The sequence below is a fragment of the Acomys minous genome (assembly GCF_964271855.1).
Source record: "Acomys minous genome assembly, chromosome: 4".
Classification (NCBI taxonomy): Eukaryota; Metazoa; Chordata; class Mammalia; order Rodentia; family Muridae; genus Acomys; species Acomys minous.
The window spans coordinates 63269991-63289384 of NC_140486.1; the positions used below are offsets into that span (position 1 = coordinate 63269991).

At 44.2% G+C, this 19394-nt stretch overlaps 1 protein-coding gene across 5 annotated transcripts in view; it reads left to right on the forward strand.

Annotated features, from left to right (window-relative positions):
* GAREM1 (GRB2 associated regulator of MAPK1 subtype 1) overlaps positions 1-19394 on the forward strand; it is a 176715-nt gene that overhangs the window by 130292 nt on the left and 27029 nt on the right. For all 5 annotated transcript variants that reach the window (XM_084780630.1, XM_084780627.1, XM_084780628.1 and 2 more), the window contains one exon: positions 4376-4506. In XM_084780630.1, coding sequence (XP_084636756.1) covers positions 4480-4506 — 27 coding nt within the window. In that variant the 5' untranslated portion in view covers positions 4376-4479. The remainder of the gene's footprint in view (positions 1-4375; positions 4507-19394) is intronic.

Consider the following 19394-nt stretch of genomic DNA (forward strand, 5'->3'; position numbering starts at 1 on the left):
GAATTCCAGCTGATGGTTGCACCCTAACTTCCAGCCAGTGGCAAGCTTGACAGACTTGCACTGTACTCCCTCCCACTCTCTCTGTGTCAGCTTAGCGCTGTTGCTCCCTCCCCTTACGGAGCACGGTTTGCTTCGCTTCTCCACGTCTGGCACAACCTTCCCCTGTAAGGAGAAGACAGTTGTTATAGGATAGCCCCTTGGTATTATATAGATGCTAAAACTTAGATGACAGGGGGAAGGCTTGGGGCCTCTCAGCTATGCTTAATATAGTATGCATTGTGAAGTTCATCCAGTGTATCTGCCCTGAGGGACATGTCAAAACATGACTGTTTTCTAAATGACACTTATTTCTAGTCAACATGTTAATTATGAAATAGAGTTTTAGAAACAACCCATGGGGGCAAAAAAACGCATGAGTCCTTGGTTTCTAAACATCATCTTAGAGTCATTTAAACTCTTGTCAGTGAGCATGGCCTTTGTGTTGGGTTGGTTCCTGGGAGTTTCAGGTACCACAGATGGACCTGGTCTCACAATGAGACGTTTTATGAGATCATCAAAGCTGTTGAAAGACAATGCAGCTTCCTCTGTCTCCAAGAACAGAGCTTGACAGTAACATTTCGGAACAGATGTTTCCACAGCCTCCACATGTTTTTATTTGGTGGCACAAAGGCTGTGTTATTCATGAAATGGTCTGTTAGAGAATTAGTTCCCCTGTGTGGGGGTCGTGGGAATATGTGTTATATAAATTGGCTTTACTTCTGGCTCTTAACTCAGCCAGTCTGCTGGGTTGGGCTCCAACAAGTTCCAGGTTTGAGGCCACAGCGTCACAGAGGCTGCAGCAGTGACCTAGCCTAGCACCTTCCCCAGTGTGTATCAGGCCAGCTAGCCAGAAACCATCATCTCACTTACAAAAAAGCAGAAGCCGAGTAAGGACCGCAGAACTCAGGTCTCATGAAGCACAGGCAGAGAGTGGGGGCATTCCTGTGGCAGGTCACTGACATCATCACCCCCAGTACACGCCCACTTCTGCAGCTCAGGATGTTGATTTTAGATACCCGTTTAAAAGGAAAACTGCCGTGCTGGGATGCTGGCACATAGGACATGGTTTCAGGATCTCCCAAGAGACCTTGGTGTGACTGGCCAGTAATGATGAATAAGAGAGCTGGTCATTTTCACTTCCAATGTCTTATTTTTCAACTGTCCTGGTCTGTGCTCTCTACTACGCCCAGTAGGACAGACGTCAGCACACTGTGGCCCTGGGACCACCCACGTCTGACCTTCTGCCTGCTTTTGTAAATGTAGTCTAATGGGATCCCAGCTGCTCTCCTTCATGGTCCATTTTCTGTGGCTACTTTTGCACTTTGTCACCAGGGGCTACTTAGCTAGTGAAACCTAATGTATTTACCAAAAAGTGCGCCAACGCCTGCAATGGGAAGTCACATACATACTGTGACTCAGCCCATGAAGAAGACATTTGATCCTTACACTCGGGACACAGAGGCAAAAGGATCACTGGGCCAGACTAAGCTACACAGCAAGACTCTGTCTCAAAATAACACCAAATAAGAAAAAGGGGCACATGTAAGATTTTAGTAATTCAGATTTTGAAGTCATTTGGAGAATATAAGAGCTATAATTGATGTTAGCTATCCTATCACGGGAGGGCAGTTAAAATATACACAGACAAACATGAAAATCAAGATCTTAGAAAAAGAGCTGGGCGGTGGTGGTGCACGCCTTTAATCCCAGCGCTTGGGAGGCAGAAGCAGGCGGATCGCTGTGAGTTCGAGGCCAGCCTGGTCTACAAAGTGAGTCTAGGACAGCCAAGGCTACACAGAGAAACTCTGTCTCGAAAAACAAAAACAAAAACAAACAAAACAAAACAAAACAAAAGTGAAGACTAAAGTAAAAATATTTTTTTAAAAAAAATCTTAGAAAAAGACCCAAAAAGCATTCTAAAATGAAAACGATATTTTCTGACATATAGTATGTTCAGATGTTTAAAAGCTATGTGACGTTTGGCTGCTGCTGTCTTTGTTTCTCTCTCACATCTAAGTGTCGGGTCCCAGCACTCCACACATGTGCATTTCTGGCCGTCCTGAGCAATGAGGTGGCAAGCACAGGCTTTGCTGTGGTGCTTACACGCTAACTTATACTTGAGCAGATCGATCATACACAATCATACACAACCATAGAAGGGTGAGTCGCAGATGCCTGAGAACAAGAGCCGTGTTGGTAGAGAAGTAGACAGAGGAAGTTACACGAAGACACTGAGAGCTAGGTGTGTGTCTCATGCCTGGAGTGCAAAGGACCAGATAGCACTCCAGTGTAGAGCACCTGCCAATACAGGAGGCCCCAGGTTCAATCCCCAGAAACATGTACACACAGCCCTTAGAGAACACATAATATTAGGTACTGTGACAGGCTGGGGTGGAAGGAAGACACACACACACACATACAGCGAGAGAGAGACAGAGAGACAGAGAGAGAAAGAGAGAGAGAGAGAGACACAGAGAGAGAGAGAATGTTAACTGTAAACCTCTTTATTTCATGAGCCAAAATAGTCTACTTTGTCAATATATAAAAAATACATTGTTAGATTTGAGAGATTTAATGCAAGGGCTAGAGAGATGGCTCAGTTGGTGAAGCGCTTGGAGGCCCTAAATTCAGTCCCCAGAACCCACATAAAAGGGCTGAATAGAATGGCATGCGCTTGCAAGGGCTGGAAAGCAGAGACAGGGTCTTGCAGGCCAGGCAGGCCGACCTACTTGGTGAACCCCAGGTCACAGTGAGAGATCCTCTCTCAAACAATGTGGATGGTACCAGAACACACCCAAGATGTCTTCTGGACTCAGTGCAAGTATGGGCACAAGTGCATACACACACACACACACACACACACACACACACACACACACACACACGCATATATGTATGAAGAAAGCATGAAATAACTTTATGATGTTTTTATTCACTCTAGGTCTATTGACTTAAATGAAATCTACTGTTAAAATTGACTTCACCTTTTCCTTCTTATTAGCCTGGCTAGTAGAAAAGTATCCAAATCTATAATGTCTTATTCATGTGATACATTACAAACTAGAAGTCACCACCACAGGGGAGTGGGAATATTGGTAGATTTCCAAAGTCTCTGTCAGATGTGAGTTGTTGTCACAGTCAAGTGAGCATACATTTTAACTCCCATGAGCAATTGTTTTGGCCCCTCACTCGTTACACAGAGAGACTGTCTCAGCTTGAAAGATGTTTTCAAGTTATATCCCATCCATTCCTTGGCTGGGCAGGCTCCTGAAAAGTAATTTTGAGCTTATCTAGAGCATCTGAGTGATGCTTTTTTGTTGTTTTTGTTTTTTAAGTAGGCTGCTCTTCTATGTGGCTTTTGACCTTATTCCCTCCAGAGTCAAACTCCGTCCCCATCAGAGCCATTGACCCCACTACACCTTCCCTGCCCTTCCCACCCAAGATTGTTGGTACCTTTCCTAACCGAAAGGTCCGTGAATGAGCCTGGACTTGCTCCCTGGCATGTCAGGGACTCCTGCCTCCTGCCTCCTGCCTCCTGCCTCCTGCCTCCTGCCTCCTGCCTCCTGCCTCCTGCTTCCTGCCTCGCTTCTCGATTCTCATACCCACTGGCAATCCCACCGCCGTGGCAGAATCTGAACCTAAACCTCTGCCCACTTTGTGCCAGCCCCTGTGTGCCTGACCTTGCCTGGAAGAAAACGAGGTTGTGCTCCCTGCCTTCAGTTTTAATTCTCAGCCAAGCACCTCAGTGGTGAGTTAATGTCTCTCAGAGTCACATTGCGTCATAGTTCCCAGTAGGCACTTAAGAACCTTCAGCTGCCCCAGCTGCAGATGTAGCTGGCTGCCCATGCCTTGTCTGGAGTGGCCAGTTCCTCTTTGTCATGTATGTCAGATGTCTCTGAGCCACACCCCAGCCCTAATTTTATTCTAGTTTAAGTACTAACATCAAAAAATTAGTTCTGCCATGGCACAGGGCTTTAGTTTTAGAAAATAATGGGTACGATTAAAAAAAAAAAAAGCAACTGTTTATAGCCGACTGTTTTTCCTTGGAGGTCTACTGACACACAGGCATCCGTTTGCTGTCATTTTAGAGCCCTGATAATAAACCCTGAATCTGAACAGGAAAAAGATAAAATGCAGTTTGTTTTTATTTTCATGTGATTTTTCAAAAGGTGTGAAGATCCTAGTTTAGCGAAACCTTCGGTGGGATCGCCCCTTTTTAACATGATAATGAATAGCAATCTACACAGAGAAGCAGAAAGGGAGAGGATGTTGTCGCCACGGTGACAGCTGTCCAGCATAAACAGTTCACATCTCTTCTGCTTATCGTGTGTTTTAGGACAATTCAAGCTGCTGGAACAAGACCGGGATATAAAGGAGCCGGTGCAGTATTTCAACAGCGTGGAGGAAGTGGCCAAAGCTTTTCCCGAACGTGTGTACGTCATGGAGGAAATCACATTCAACGTGAAGGTAGCTCTAGAACCAGATATTTACCCCTCATTGAGACACTGTAACGTTCAAATGTATAATATAACACACTAGGTGTGTGCCATGCCTCCTAGGAACATTCTATCTGTCCTCTCAGTGGGTGACTGTTAGCATCTGAAACACCATAGGTGGTACAGCCCACCTGACTCCTAGCAACACACTTTATCACCACAGTCTTTATTCTTGAACTTGAAACTGTTAATTTCAGAAGCGAGATCTCTATATTATTTGTTTTTCTCGAGGCCGAGACAAATGCCAAGGAGTCAAATGCCAAGAAAAAACTCTTTAAGAAAAGAGGGATTTGTTTTGGCTCACAGTTTAAGGGGACAGTCCCGTCAGAGTGGGGAAGTCACGGCGGCAGGAGCTCAAGGCAGCTGGCCTGATTACATCCCAGTCAGAAGGCAGAGAGCGTGATGACTCCAGCTGCTCAGCTCCCTTTCTTCCATCCATGGATTAGCTCCCGTTACTCCAACCTAGAAAGTTCCCCGCTGACAAGGCCAGAGTCTTGTCCCCTGGCCGATTCCTACCCTGTCGTGCTCACAGTCAAGATGAAGCACCACAACTCCTAAGCAAATAAAAGATAAATTTACCTTGTTCTTCATCCTCTGATCTGTAACAACTATGTCACCAGAGACTCTGATAAGCTGGGGTTTCCACTCTTAGAAGCAATAGGGCCTGTGATGTACCAAAAATTTAAACATTTCATTTTTTAAAAAAGAAGTCAATCAGGAAGGAGAGAGCTCGCAAGCCCTCTTCCAGTGCCTGCACAGAGACCAACACATATCCGTTCTCTGTGGACTTACTGGTTCAGTGCACAGAGATATTTGATGTTCAGAATCCTGCCCAGGCACAGCCCAGTGTTGGCCACACTTCCTTCATCTTGCGTTCTCAAAGGGACATTGTACATCCACATATGAGCACCTCCTCTGGCTCACTAGGAGACTCACTAGGAGACCCACATGTGGATCCAGTTGTACCATTCACACACCTGTTCCATTTTGTCATCAACACCCACAGTCACTCTCAAACACCTTATAAAGTGTCCACGTTGACAGGATTTCCTGTTTACCCTCTTTTAAACAGGAAGTCCAACTAAGTTAGATTCAATGAACAGGGCAAAAGTTAGGAATCAACATACTTGTTTCTTAGAAATGCGTTCTCTCTGCACAGCACACTGCATGAGGTGTCATCCTAGGACAGCATCGGTGTCTCTGCATCACGCAGGAAACATAGGATCAGGCAGCTCCCAAGCAAACAGGTGGTTCTGCCTCTGACGATGGCTAGGGCACACCGTTCGTCCCCCACTCTGAAGACAGCCACCGTGGTCTGCTTTCTGTAGTTTCACTAAAAGAAGTAGTGAGAGTCTGTGGTGTAAAATCTATGTTTTATTTATATATAAAAGTCTGGTTTTTTAATTCCTCCAGTATTCTAGTGTATAAGCCATCAAGATAGCAAACCTTCACTTCCATCTTGATGAGAGCATATTCTCTATTTTTAAACTTACTAAGATTAACTAATTCATAGAATATTAAATCTAGGGGTGATGGTGGTTGGGTGGTTAGTTTTGTTTTTGAAGTTTTGGGGAGTTAGGAATCAAACTGGGGCTCCAAGCACACCAGTTCAGTGCTGCCACTCAACTGCCCTAGGAAGGTGAACATGACTTCCTGTGTGTTTTAGTAAGTCTTAACTTTCCACTTAAAACTTCTGTTTACAATTAGCTAAATGAAAAACTGAGTCAAACTAACATTTTTAGATTCTTCTATAAAAGTATTTTATCTCCTAAGTGGTAACTTGTCAGGCATAAATTTTTTTTTAGGATTTTTAACATTAACATTCTAATTTTGGTCACATGTTGTTCATGTAAAATGTTTTGAGACAGGGTCTCACAGTGTTCCCCTACGTAACCTGGAATTTACTATGTAGTTCAGGCTGGCTTCATACTCACAGAGATACACCTGCCTGGCATTAACAGCATGTGCCACCATACCCCACCTGGTGTACAGTATTTTTAAAGATGCCTCTCTAGAAGCTTTTTAAAATTTTTGTGGTAAGCCATTAAATATGGGCTGGGGAGATGGCTAAGTCAGAAATGTACTTGCTATGAATACACAGGGACCCAAGTTCAATCCCCAGAACCTGTATAAAAGCTGCACAGTGCCCCTGCCTGGAATCCCAGAGCTGGAGAGGCAGACAGGAAGTCTCGGGGCTTACTGGCAGCCACCCCAGCCAATGGGTGACTTCCAGGTGAAAATAATAATAATAATAAGGTTGAGGGTATTAGAGCAAGATAGTCAGCATTGACCTCTTACACACACACACACAAAGCATGAACATGTATAAATATACACAACACCAAAAAGAATGTGTGTGATAGAGATGCTGCTTACACGTCTGAGGGCACAGACTAGCGTATGAAATGTGAGCTTAGAGCAGCCAGAGATGAGTGGATTTGGATTGAGTTTTGAGCAAGCGTCAGTATTTGATAACGTAGTTATTTAATCCTTACAGGGTTTTAGGAGACCTCGCATCCAGTTTGCATCACTCAATGAAATGTTCACTTCTATTCAAAGAACCATTGGTAGAGAAACCTTGGGAGATTTGTAAAATGAAGCACACAGAACTTTGTGCGCTTTGTGAATGCACACCCAAGTGAGTGAACTGAGGCCAGTTGGAGGAGTGTCGACTGGGTGCTACACAGACTGGAGTTCCATGCTGGGGATCATGGTCTTTAACTAAAAGTAGACATGATATTGGTGCTGTGTGCAGACCGAGGAGGTAAAGAAAGCCGTGTTTGCCTATTACATCCCCTGGGACAGCCCACCTGAGATTCCAGCCTTAGAAAGCAGAGACAGTTGATCCCCAGCAGCTGATGAGCAAGACTAGCCACATCAGTGAGCTCGGGGTTTGATGAGAGCTCCTGGCTCAGGGAACAGGTAGAGCGATGGTCATGGGTGATTCTTGACATCAAACTCAGGCCCCCACATGCACCTGTGCATGCTTGTATTTCTGCTTGGGCATACACACATGAAGATAGAAAAAGAAAAAGAATGCCATAAATTAGGCCAGTAGGATACACTATTGAGATTGTTGTGGTTATAAAGTCATGACGAATTGGCTTTGTAATTGTCAAAAGACATACATATTTACATGCATGCATAAGTATGCATGTTTATTGAGTCAAAACTGAAATGAATTGTAATAATTTGAAGTAATATCAAATACATTAACATAATAGCAATTCAGGGTTGGAAATAATGCTCAGTGGTAGAGGGGTTTTGTTTGTTTGTTTGTTTGTTTGATACAGGGTTCCTTGAACTGCCTTTGTAGACCAGGCTGCCTCAAGCTCAGGAATCCACCTGAGTTGTGATTAAAGGCATTCCCCACCACTGCCCAGCTAGTAGTAGAGTTCCTACTTTAGCATATTTAGGCTCTAAGTTCACTCCTCAACATTGCAAAAATAATGAATCATAGTAATAGCAACACTTGTTCTGCCTTTTATTGAAGACTACAGTACAAGTTTAATTAAGTGCAGTGGATAATGTCAAAGCTATCAACACTTACTTAAAAAAGGAAGTGTCTTTGTTTCATTTTAGACTTTCTGCAGGGACTTATGATACAGTTCAGGCTGGCCTTGAGCTCACAGCAATCCTCCTACCTCAGCTGCCTAGGTACAGGGCTATCAGTGTGCTAATGCACTCACCAAGCATTTCTGCTAGCCTAAAATTAATAAAGAAAACCTGTCTTTAAAAGATGCCTTGATACATTTAAGGTTATTAAGATTATTAACCTGATTGCCTCATCGCTGGTGATTTGCGAAAAGAAAAAGAAAAAAAAAGGATTTCTATGCAGTATTTAATGGGTTAACTAACAAATGTGTTTTCAACTCCTACTGTCTGTCCAGGACTGTCCTCAATGGGTGTGCAGGTGTCTGTCTTCATGGAGACAGCCTAGTAGGAGAGGAAAATAATAAGTAAACAAATGTGTATCCCAACTCCAAGTACAAGTGTGGTGTATGTAGCCGGCTTGGAGGAAGGTTGAACCTGGGGAATTCATGTCTGGCCCCTCACCTCTGGAGAGTATAGTTTGAAACCCTGGGTATAGTTGTATTAACCTGAAACAGCCATTCTCAGTGGTGGGTGATTTTGTTCCTGGGACACACTGGCAGTGTCGATGCATAATTTTGTTGTGATTATGGATGGAAGAGGTTCCTGGCACTCAGTGTGGAGAGGCTAGGATTGCTCATGAGGGTCCACAGTGCACAACAATGAAGAGTGTCCATTCTAAATAGCAGAAGCCATATAGCCTGGAGATCAGGGAGCACCACAGCGTTCAGAAATGAGCCCGCAACAAGGTGGTGTGTCTTGGGCTTCTCCCAGCGTCCCTGGGTCCCTACCTGCTGAAGGGCATGGCTGGCATACCCTGCCCTCTACCCTGAACTTTCCAGCCCAGGAGCAGGGTCTCCCCCCACACTGTGTACTCCGGACATTTTGGGGTCCTTTCTCTTTTATCTCCTCTCTCTCTCTTTCTGCGTCTCTCCTCTTCTTTTCCTCCTCTCTGTGTGTGTCTTTCTTTCCCTCCCTCTCTCTCTCTGTCCCTCCCTCTGCTGCTCCAAATACACTTGCATTTATATGCTGTAACTTGTCTTGCATTCGCTTACATCACCACAGCAATAAACTTACCAGTGTCCTCAGAGCCAGGCTGGCAGGACAGATGAGCACCTGTACCATCCAAAACCTAACATGGTCGTGCATCCCAGCACATGAGAGGTGGAGGCAGGAGAATCAGAAGTTCAAGATTCTCCTCAGTTACATAGTAAGTAGGTCCGCCTGTCCCCAAAACAAAAGGAATGGCACTCCCCCTCCTGCCCTCATCACAGTTTTCCCTTTATTCTTCAGTCTTTGTTTTCCGTAATGAAAAATTTTACTTTTATTTCTGTGTGCGTGTGTGTGCACGCACAGACACACAAACACACAGACTCACACACACCTAAAAATAAAAATAAATCTCTTTTTAAACAGCCAATGATAGGCACATTCCATAACCTCAGAGCGCCGTATCTGCACCTGCACAATGGTAGTGAGATTCCACCGTAGACAGATGCATTGTGAGAATTAAGGGAAGCCATGCGGTCCAGCCCTTTTTAAGTATTTGGTGTGGTAGTTAGTGACCCACAGACTGTGGACAGGCCATTAGCTTCCGTACTGCTGCGTGGAGCATGCCCTGTCTGTTCACATGTTGGCAGTGGCTTCCTTCTCCCCAGCAGCAGTGAGAAGCGACCTGTGCCTCCCACATCCCATAAGGAAAAACCTGCCAGTGCCTGGTGCAGAACATTCAATCATACTAAATTGTTTCTCGTTTTAAAAGAATTCCCCCCACACAGTCTTTCACTTCCACTTTATTTAATACTTCCTAACCATTGTCTTCATTAAGCACTCCATATAGAGAAGCTAGATTTTGTCACTGATTCAAAATTGCCCCTTTATTCCAATATCTTTAGGGGACATTACGCTAATAGCTCGTGAGTTATTTGAAATGTCTTCAGCCTTTCAAACGCAGCCCGGTGCTGATGAGAAATTTTCCCACACATGCATTCTTGCCATCAAAATAATGACTAACCAATTAGGTTCTAATTCACGTTCTGTCATTATTGTAGCAACTAGAGCGAGAGGGGTGGGGAGAAAGTCGGCTTTGGCTTGGCATTGGATCTCCGCGATCATCCTGTCTTCACTGCTGCCCCCAAAAGCTGTAAAGTTACTGCCATTGGGTATAAAGGGGGCACTACTGCTCTAGACCGGGTGCTGTCATGCTGCTCTCAGGCCCAGTCTGTGAGATCAGCTTTCAGCTGTCTCAACAGACAATTCCCCAGAGGCAAAACAACAAGTGTGCATTGTCTCAAGAGAGGAAACTCACTCAGACGTGTGAAGTGTTGGTCAGATGTGGACAGTCACCGCCTCTACTTGCCCAGACTTCATAGAAGGACCCTCTGATTATTATGTTTAGGACTTGCCACATCAAAGCTGTCTTAGTTAGGGTTTCTATTACTGTGACAAAACACCATGACCAGAAACAACTTGAGCTATGCCAGCTGCCAAGCAAAGAAGTAACCAATAGTCCTACAAGCTGCAAAGCCTGGGAACCATAAACAGCGACCAAAGGCAAGATAGTCACAGTGGTGTGATAAAGGCATGCATATCTTGGGGGATAACTAACAGTTGTCTAAATGAACTTAAGTCTCACTCAGTGGGATGGAGGGAATGTGTGCTTCATTCTTTAAACTTCGCTAAGTACCCATGGCTAGAAAGGTCATAGACCCTAAGGGAGAAACCTACACTACAGTACTCCAAATTCAGAATAGGTTTTTAACTGTATTCTTTAAATTTATATCAGTAGATAAATATAGCTCTCCTCCCTCATCAAAGAAACCTTTCTTTTTCTTTGAGCAGACAGAAGCTACTACAGAGATCCATAGAGGTCAAAAATCAGAGAATAAGTGAGCAAGGGATGTCCGGCACCAGTTGGTAAATCTACAACATGATCCCTACACCTAATGCTCAGGAACATCATGGAAGAAGGGGCAGAAAGGCTGTGAGAGATAGAAGACCAGGATGGCTGCTATGGGATAGATTAAAGAAAACGGGAGGGGAAGGAGAGTGTTTATTTCATCTTACAGCTTGTAGTCCAACATCCAGGGATTCAAGGCAGAAACCTAGAGGCAGGAGCCATGGAGGAGTGCTGCCTACTGGCTTACTCCACATGGCTTGCTCAGCCTGCTTTCTTATACCATCTAGGACCACCAGCCCAAGAGTGGTACTGCCTACAGTAAGGGAAGCTGGGCCCTCTCATATCAATCAGGAGTCAAAGAAAATGTACTACAGACTTGCCTACAGGCATATCTTGTGAAGACATTTTCTCAGTTGAGAGTCCCTCCATAACCTGTGTCGATGACAAACTAGCCAGGACAGGTGTTATTGCCAAGCAACAGAGTGTGAGGATAAGGACCTCGGGATTTCTATTTTTTGGAATGGTAACAATAATAGTTTTTTATAATGTACAAGTTGTGCTAGATGTGATTGTAAGAAGTGTGAAGTGATAGGCATATAATGATCAAACCAAGCCGCCTAGCATCCATCACCTCACATTTGTAGCCTTTCCTCATATCCAGCTTTGACCAATAGCTCAGCATCCTCCACCCTCACTAAAACTGACCCGTTCTGGGAAATCCCCATCCCCTCATTAAAAAAGAAAATGGATCAACTGCGCAGGCTATTGGAACAATGGGTAAATAGTTTTTGCTCATATTACAATGGGAATGACTCATTTTGTCCCCTGCTACTATTTGATTTTATTTCCCACATAAAAGTGGGAACATGCAATATTTATCTTTCTTTGTCTAGCTTATTTGGCTTAGCATAATGTCCAGACTTATCGATGCTGTCATGGATGGAGTTCTTTCCTTTTCTCTTAATTCTGAATGATAAATTGTCTAGGCGTAAGACTCATACGAATTAACATAATTTCTTAATACTGATAAATATGCTCAAAAATTTAATATTATAATGTTGTAAACAATCCAACAAGACGAGTTTGGGCCTTTGTAACCATTGATTTTAGATCCGGAGGGGCCTTTAGACATCACCTAGTCTTGTTTCCTTTAGAAAGAAAAACTAAGAAGCAGACACCTTAGCTGACCTCAGTGACTCACCCAGTAAAGTCTAGAATGGATTCCAGGTCTCCTAGCCCAGCGCAGCTGCCCTTAGGCTCTGCCATGTTCCCTGTGTGCTTGAGGTAGGATGCGCGATTGTAATCTCAGCATTCTTTCGCTGTCCCAATAACCTGTACAGTTGACCCATTTTCTTTTTTAAATGTAAATAGGCTACACATGCAGTACACACCTGCAATCCCAGCCAGTTTAGAGACAGCACGGATACCCAGGCCGAGGTCGGGTCATCCCTGCCTACCTAGAGAGTTTAAGGGATAGCCTGGTTGTCACTTTGTTTTGTCTGGGGAGTATAGTTTAGTGCTACCCACTGTTACTAGTTTAAAATGACACTCCAGGTTTCTGGCTTGATAATTCAGAGACGTGACCACCATGTGTTTTAAGCATCTAATAATGTCAATGTGAGGACTATTCCTGGGATTGTTCAAAATAGACTAGGGCCGATTTGCTCCGACATTTTGCTCCAGAATCTTAGAACCTGGGTAAACCGAGCCAACCAACATTCAGGGTAGCTGTGAACTGAGCAAAGTGCTTTCCAAAATGACTACATAGCCTTTTCTGCTATTTAAATAAAATGTTTGAGGAAAATTTAAACCTACCTTCATCTCCTGTTCTAAAACCTGTTGACACTCTGTTGAGATATAATTTTTGCCTTCAGGAGCCACTCTATCCTGATAACTCAGTATCTTATGGTCCTGTCTTCGTCACGCACACCCTTGTGTCTGTTAGAACAGCTGCCTTAGTTCTCCCTCCCCTGGGCTTTCTCGCCATGTCTGATCTGCTGGGCTGGAGTTGGGAACCATGTCAGATAGGGCTTTGACTAGCTCAGAAGACCACTGAGCCAACTTTTCTCCCAGACCTCACAGAGTGACACACCTGTCTGCTGGTCACTGAGAGACTCCCCGGCACACAGGCTTGTTCTTGGCCCCATGACACAAAGGTTAGAAAAGGCTAGTGGCTACGCATGCAGTGTAAGCTTTGTCAGGGAGAGAGGGGAAATCGTAAGGTAACGAATAAATCTGGTTTTTAAAAATCATATGGTTTTCTTAGAATGAGTCAGATGCCAAGGCCTGTGGAGGATGCTACACTGGCAACGATGTGGGCTTCGTGGTCGTAGTGTTTGAAGACCACTCAATGCTTTTTTGTTTGCTGAGGCTTTGTAAGCTCTGCTGAGAAACCAGCAGTTGGCAAGCTGTCTGCCATGCCATGCTATGCCACCACCACCAAGTCAGTGCCACTGTGCTTGCCATCCCTGCCTATTCCCTGTTTTAACACACACATACACACACATATACACACACATACACACACAGTCAACATTTATCTCAACTCTTAAAGCGCTAGTTTTTTCCATTTTCCCAGAAGTCAGTTATATTTGGGATATCAGTCATTGTGTATTTAATCGACATATATCTATGTTATTGAGAACTGGATATTTTTTACAGCAACAACTTTTACAACAACAACTTTATTAAAGTGAAGAAATAAAGTTAACTTCAAAGAACCCCATTTCCACTGTCACTATGAACTTAAATCTTCATTAAGAAACTGCAAGTTAAATTGACTTTCTTCTAGTGCTGTTGTCTTGGCATCTCTGTTGCACTGTTTGGTTATTAGAGACACATTGCTTACTGGGGCCAGAGAGAGGGAGAGGGAGGGAGAGAGAGGTGGGGAGGGAGGGAGGGAGAGGTGGGGAGGGAGAGAGGGAGGGAGAGAGGGACAGAGAGAGATGGAGGAGGGAGGGAGAGGGGGGAGGGAGGGAGAGAGAGAGAGAGAGAGAGAGAGAGAGAGAGAGAGAATATGAACACATATGTGCCTGGGTGCACACACATCCAAAGTTTTACATCAGTGGCTTAGAGCGTCTTGGGGGTATTAATTCTGAGTGGCATTATGAGCAGTAAAAGCCTGGTCGTTTCCTGGATTAGACCTATTAGAGTTGTTTAGATAACACACTTTGAATTACTTCCTCTCAGGAAACATTGAAGCTGGGAACGCTAACCAGGCTCACATACCGAAGCACTTAGACAGAACACGTTGTTTCTCTTGCAGTTAAGGAAAAAAAAATTGAAAGGAAAGAAATTAGGCAAATAAATCACATGCACGGAAACCTACAAGGACTGCTGGGCTCAGCAGCCAGGGGACGAGCATTTCTCTGTGAGATCCCACATCTGCCCTGACGGTGACCACAGAATTGGTCAGGCTGTTTGAATCATAACGTATGCAGGGCTGTTTGCCAGCATTAATGACGACATCAGGATTGGAGGCACAGCTCTGCAGCCTGTGCTCATGTACATTATGTGTTTTATATGTAGAAGAAGGGCTGATTTACTGAGCACACAGACACTGTGTAGGCAGAAATGTCGAGTGTGCCCAGATAGTGACATTTCCTGCGGAAAGTTTGCTGTGTTCAACCATGCACATCCTGTCTGCTCCATGTCTGGGAAGCTGGCTGACATCCTCTTTAGTGCAGTTCATGGATGGTATTTCACATGACCTATAATTTCTTCATTCTGGAAAGTGCATGTTTATACAGGTATGTTAGAGAAAAGTAGAAACAACAATTTAATTGCATAGGAAGAATCATATATATTTACAGGATTGGGCTTGGTTCCATAGCAGGGTACTTGCCTCGTGTGGGCAGAGTACTGGGTTCAGTCCTCAGCATTGCAGTGGGGGGGGAGACACTAGAGAGGAACAGTGGTTTGTTTTTTTTTCTTCATGTTTGAGGGGCACGACTGAGTCTCCTAATGCTAACTGAAGGTGTGTTGCACAAGTGGAAGAGAAACAGACGCAAAATCATGAGCGCCACGTCTTCAGAACCCCCGAGTTTCCAACAAGATTACACTCAGAAGGAAGTGTGGTGATTGAGCCGAGAGCCTCACAGACCGCTCTCCTCTAAATCAGGAAATTTTGACTCATTTCCTTTGGGCTACGTCTGTAATGATGCACCAGGTTCTATTGTGATACTAAGTTTTATTCCAAGTTAACGCATTCGATAAAAGCGAGCTGTCTTCAGTGTGTGGGGGGGGGGGGGAGGGGGAGGATAATGCTAAGATAGTGGCTCAGGCTTGGAAACAGTAGTGGGTGAAGCCGCCTGCCTTCCCAGTGTGAAAACACACGCAGGGATATAAATGCAAATGGGGTAGAGAATAAGTCAGGTGTTCTTGGAAGAGCGCTGCCTTTGCTTACTGAGTCCCTCCCCATGCCAAAACCTGTGGGCAGTCATCCATGTTTGTCCATTTATCCAGCAGAGTGAATACGGATGAAAGGGGGGTGCTAAAATGTTATACAGTTTGTCTACAGCCCCCTACTGTTTCAGGCAATGTTGAGACTCAGCATGTGGTTTCATGGCTATGTTAACTAATAGCATTGTACCAGTCGCATTCCAAAGGCCATGGTCCCTTCCATGACTGGCAGGATTTTTGTGGAAAAGCACATGGTACATATTGTAGAGTTGATGGGTCATATAGTTGCTTGCAAACACTCGATGCTGCCTTTGTCGAGAGAAAGCAGCCTGAACTAGACATGAATGGATGGGTGAGACAGTGTCCTCATAAAATCAGACGGTGGCCTGGAGTTCCACCATGAGCAGTAATTTGCTGACCTTTGATCTGCATACATGGTTATAAGCTTCACTAGGTGCGAGGTGAAGTTAAAAGCCACAGATACACCTTAAAGGCTCCAGCGAACAGTGGAGGATTCCTGAGACCAAGGTCAAGAAAATAAGATGACCAAAGCCCTGACGCTACCGATCCCGTAGAAAAAAAAGCTGGGGCTGGAGAGGTGGGTCAGCGAGTCACGTGCGTGCCATGCAAGCATGAGAAACTGAGCTCAGTGCCTAGCACTCAGGTCAGAAGCCGGGAGTGATGGCACATGCTCTACTCTAAACTCTGAGGAGACAGACCCACAGGGACACCTGGGCCTGGCTGGCCAGCCACCCTACAGTCTACTTGCTGAGCCTCAAGTACCAATAAGAGTTCCTGTCTACAGAAAGGGGTTGGGGAGGGTCTCCTAAGAAGCAACCCCTAAGGTTGACCTCTGGTCTCCACACATGCATGTGTACCCATGGGCGTCACAACATGAGCACAGGTGTGGCACAGTCAGAAATTATTTCAAACCAATGTTCCTACTCCATCACAGAAACTGAGAAGCCACTTAGAGCAGGTAAACACTGGCTGAAAGAAAACAGTGAGATACAAGTCTTTAAAACATTAACACACCAGCCTGGTCTACAAAGCAAGTCCAGGACAGTCAAGACTACACAGAGAAACCCTGTCTTGAAAAACCAAAAAGAAAAAGGAAAAAAAAATTAACACTATTTCTGTGAGTCACCCAAAATGGACCTTAAACCCCCGCACAAAGCACCATTAAGCTAAGATTGTGTTGGCATCAGGTGTTTACAATGACTCCTCTGGAAAAATCCGCTCTGCCATGGAAACACAAGAGTTGTTTGTTTTTTATGGCACTAATGCTGAACAACAAATTGCTTATTCCAGAGATTAATATTACATAGAGACGACTTGTAATGATAACAGGTTACTTACAGAGATGTCTCTGCCTAGTTTTTCTATATGCACACTGGCATTTGTTGGTCAGGAAGCAGTGTGAACCTCATCGATCACTTCAGGCAGACACTTTTTATTGCCAAGAAAAAGTTCAGTTGTGATAAACACTAAGCCTGATATTGAGAGCTGATAGAGACAGATTAATAAAACTTCAGGCCGTTCTTCCCTGTGACTGAGGTCTATAAACCATAAAGCAAATACTATTGAAGAAAATCACACAGTATCATAATAGGTGCACCATAAACATATATACATATATATATTATTCCAATCATGTGGTCATTTTAGAATTTAGAAATTTACTGCTGGAATCATAAAAGTGTATTGAAATAAAAATAAAATAAAATATAAATATAAAAACCCTGACCATTTTACTGGATACTGAAATAGCAATTGATTTAAAAATTAATTTCTTTGTAGAAATTTTTAGAAAACCAAAGTTGGAAAGTTAGTTACACATGTGGGTAAAGACTGCCTCAGGCCACTGTGTTTCTCCTAGTTTTATACTGAGGGCTGACAGGAGCCATGTAAAACCCCAGCAGTGTGAAAATACTCGCTCCTCCCACCATGCCATTAGAAAGAACAGGTGGAAATGGAAAAGTTGGAGATCCTTTTTTTCATCATTTGTCTAAGATAGAATCTCCTAACTCCTAGAGCATCCACTGGAGGGCGAACTCAAGGTAGGGGCTGGAGAGATGGCGCAACTGTGTGTGCCAGGATCCCAGCACATCAGGGACTGTAACTCCTCCATGTAACTCTTGCAACACCCTCTTCTGGCCTCTGCAGACACATCCATGCATGTGTGCACACATCTACATATAGACACACATGGATTTTTTAAAAATCGTTTTAAAAAAAATAACAATTCTGTAAGTTTCTACTTAGTAAGATGCAGAAAGTAGCAACAAAATGCATGCCTGCAGCATACGTTAAAAACTTTGTTGCCATTACTTTTTAATTTCTCTTTATTGTTCATTACAACAGTCCTTCCGGCTTCTTTGTTTTTCAGGTGAGTGACTGAGGCATAGATCAGTGGGAGAGCACCTGCCTGGTTTGGTACCCTGGCGTAGAGACAGTGGGGAGAGGAGGCAGACTAATTCTCGGTTTGGGTGTGTCGGATAGCTCATGACTAGAGTCCAGTGATAGCTCGGGATATTAAGCCAGAAGCATCTTGGAGTACAGAATTGGTGCTCATCTCTTGGGCGTTATTAAGTCTGATCATTCCATCAGCATTGCTCCAGCCTCTTCCGTGTATTATTCAGTTTGTCCTCCTAGCACTCACAGCCATCCTAGAGCAGTGGTTCTCAACCATCCTAATGCGGTGATGCTTTTCCTGTTTTTTGTGCTGACCCAACCATAGCATTATTTTTGTTGCTACTCCATAACTGTAATTTTGATACCATTATGAATCGTAATGTAAATATTTTTTTGGAGACAGAGGTTTGTCAAGCTGGTCACGACCCCACAGGTTGAGAACTACGGTTCTAGAGGAAACTCTTTAAGGCCATACAGATGACCTATTTTTTAGGTATTTTTATTTAGGTATTTTTCCCATATCCTGGTGCCTTTGTTCTCCTTCACCTCCTCCCACACCCTCTGCACCCCTTCAACCTCCTAACAGGTGTCCTCCTGTTTCCGTTTCTTGTAGTTTTGCTAAAGGCCCACTGCTCTTAATCACGGTTGCTTGCCTAAGCATGCATGAGGGGTTATTTCCTGGCTTCTGGGCAGCTCACCAGTAGCTACACCACTGGAGAAACCTGGCAGTAGCCCCTTCGATGACTTGCTCGTTATTTAAACTTCTCTGCGTTCAGCACCTGTAAATGACTGAGAGGTGGCAAGAGCAAAACAGGAGCTCTCCATTTCACCGTTCCTCCACATTTGTTGGCTTTTCACCATTCCTTTGTCTTCATTTCTTTGTGAATTTTGCTGTCAGTATGAATGTGGTCCTATTCTATTGAGTAGATTGTAATTTGTCATGTTATATTTATGTCCCAGATTTTGTCAGTGGGAACTAAGTTGGGCCATCTCCTGTGTCCTCCTGATCATCATCATACGAGCTGTCTGTTTTCTTGGCAAAACAATGTGCCATGCTCATGAAGGCTGTACCTCTCCTGCTCTGCCCTGGATGGGGTTATTTCTTCAGAGTGTCCTGGTTCCTCATGGACGCTGGCTTTGGAATATAAGAAGTGTGTGTGTATGTCCACACACATCCTAAAAAGTAACTCATTTTACTGTTTTTTCCCTTGTTTCTTCTTTTCTAAAAACAATAAGTAAATGAATAAGCAGAAGAGATAAACATATTTAAGCACAAAAGGTTCTATATAAGCCCTGGCTGAAATGCATCCTCTCAGCTATTTCACTTAACCTCAGTGGACTCGTCCTATCAATCAGCAGAGGGTTCTTCTGCTCTGTTTGGGTGGACATCACAAATAGGCAACCTGCGTCTCTCCTGGTGTAAGCCACTTTCGAGTTTTGAGCGGCAGCAGACCCGCACCCAGCAGCTAATGCTAGGAGCCCTGGCAGCCCCCACTCCTGCTACTCAACTTACAGCCACTAGCTAGAGCGTTTCCAGCTGCTGGGGCCAGTTG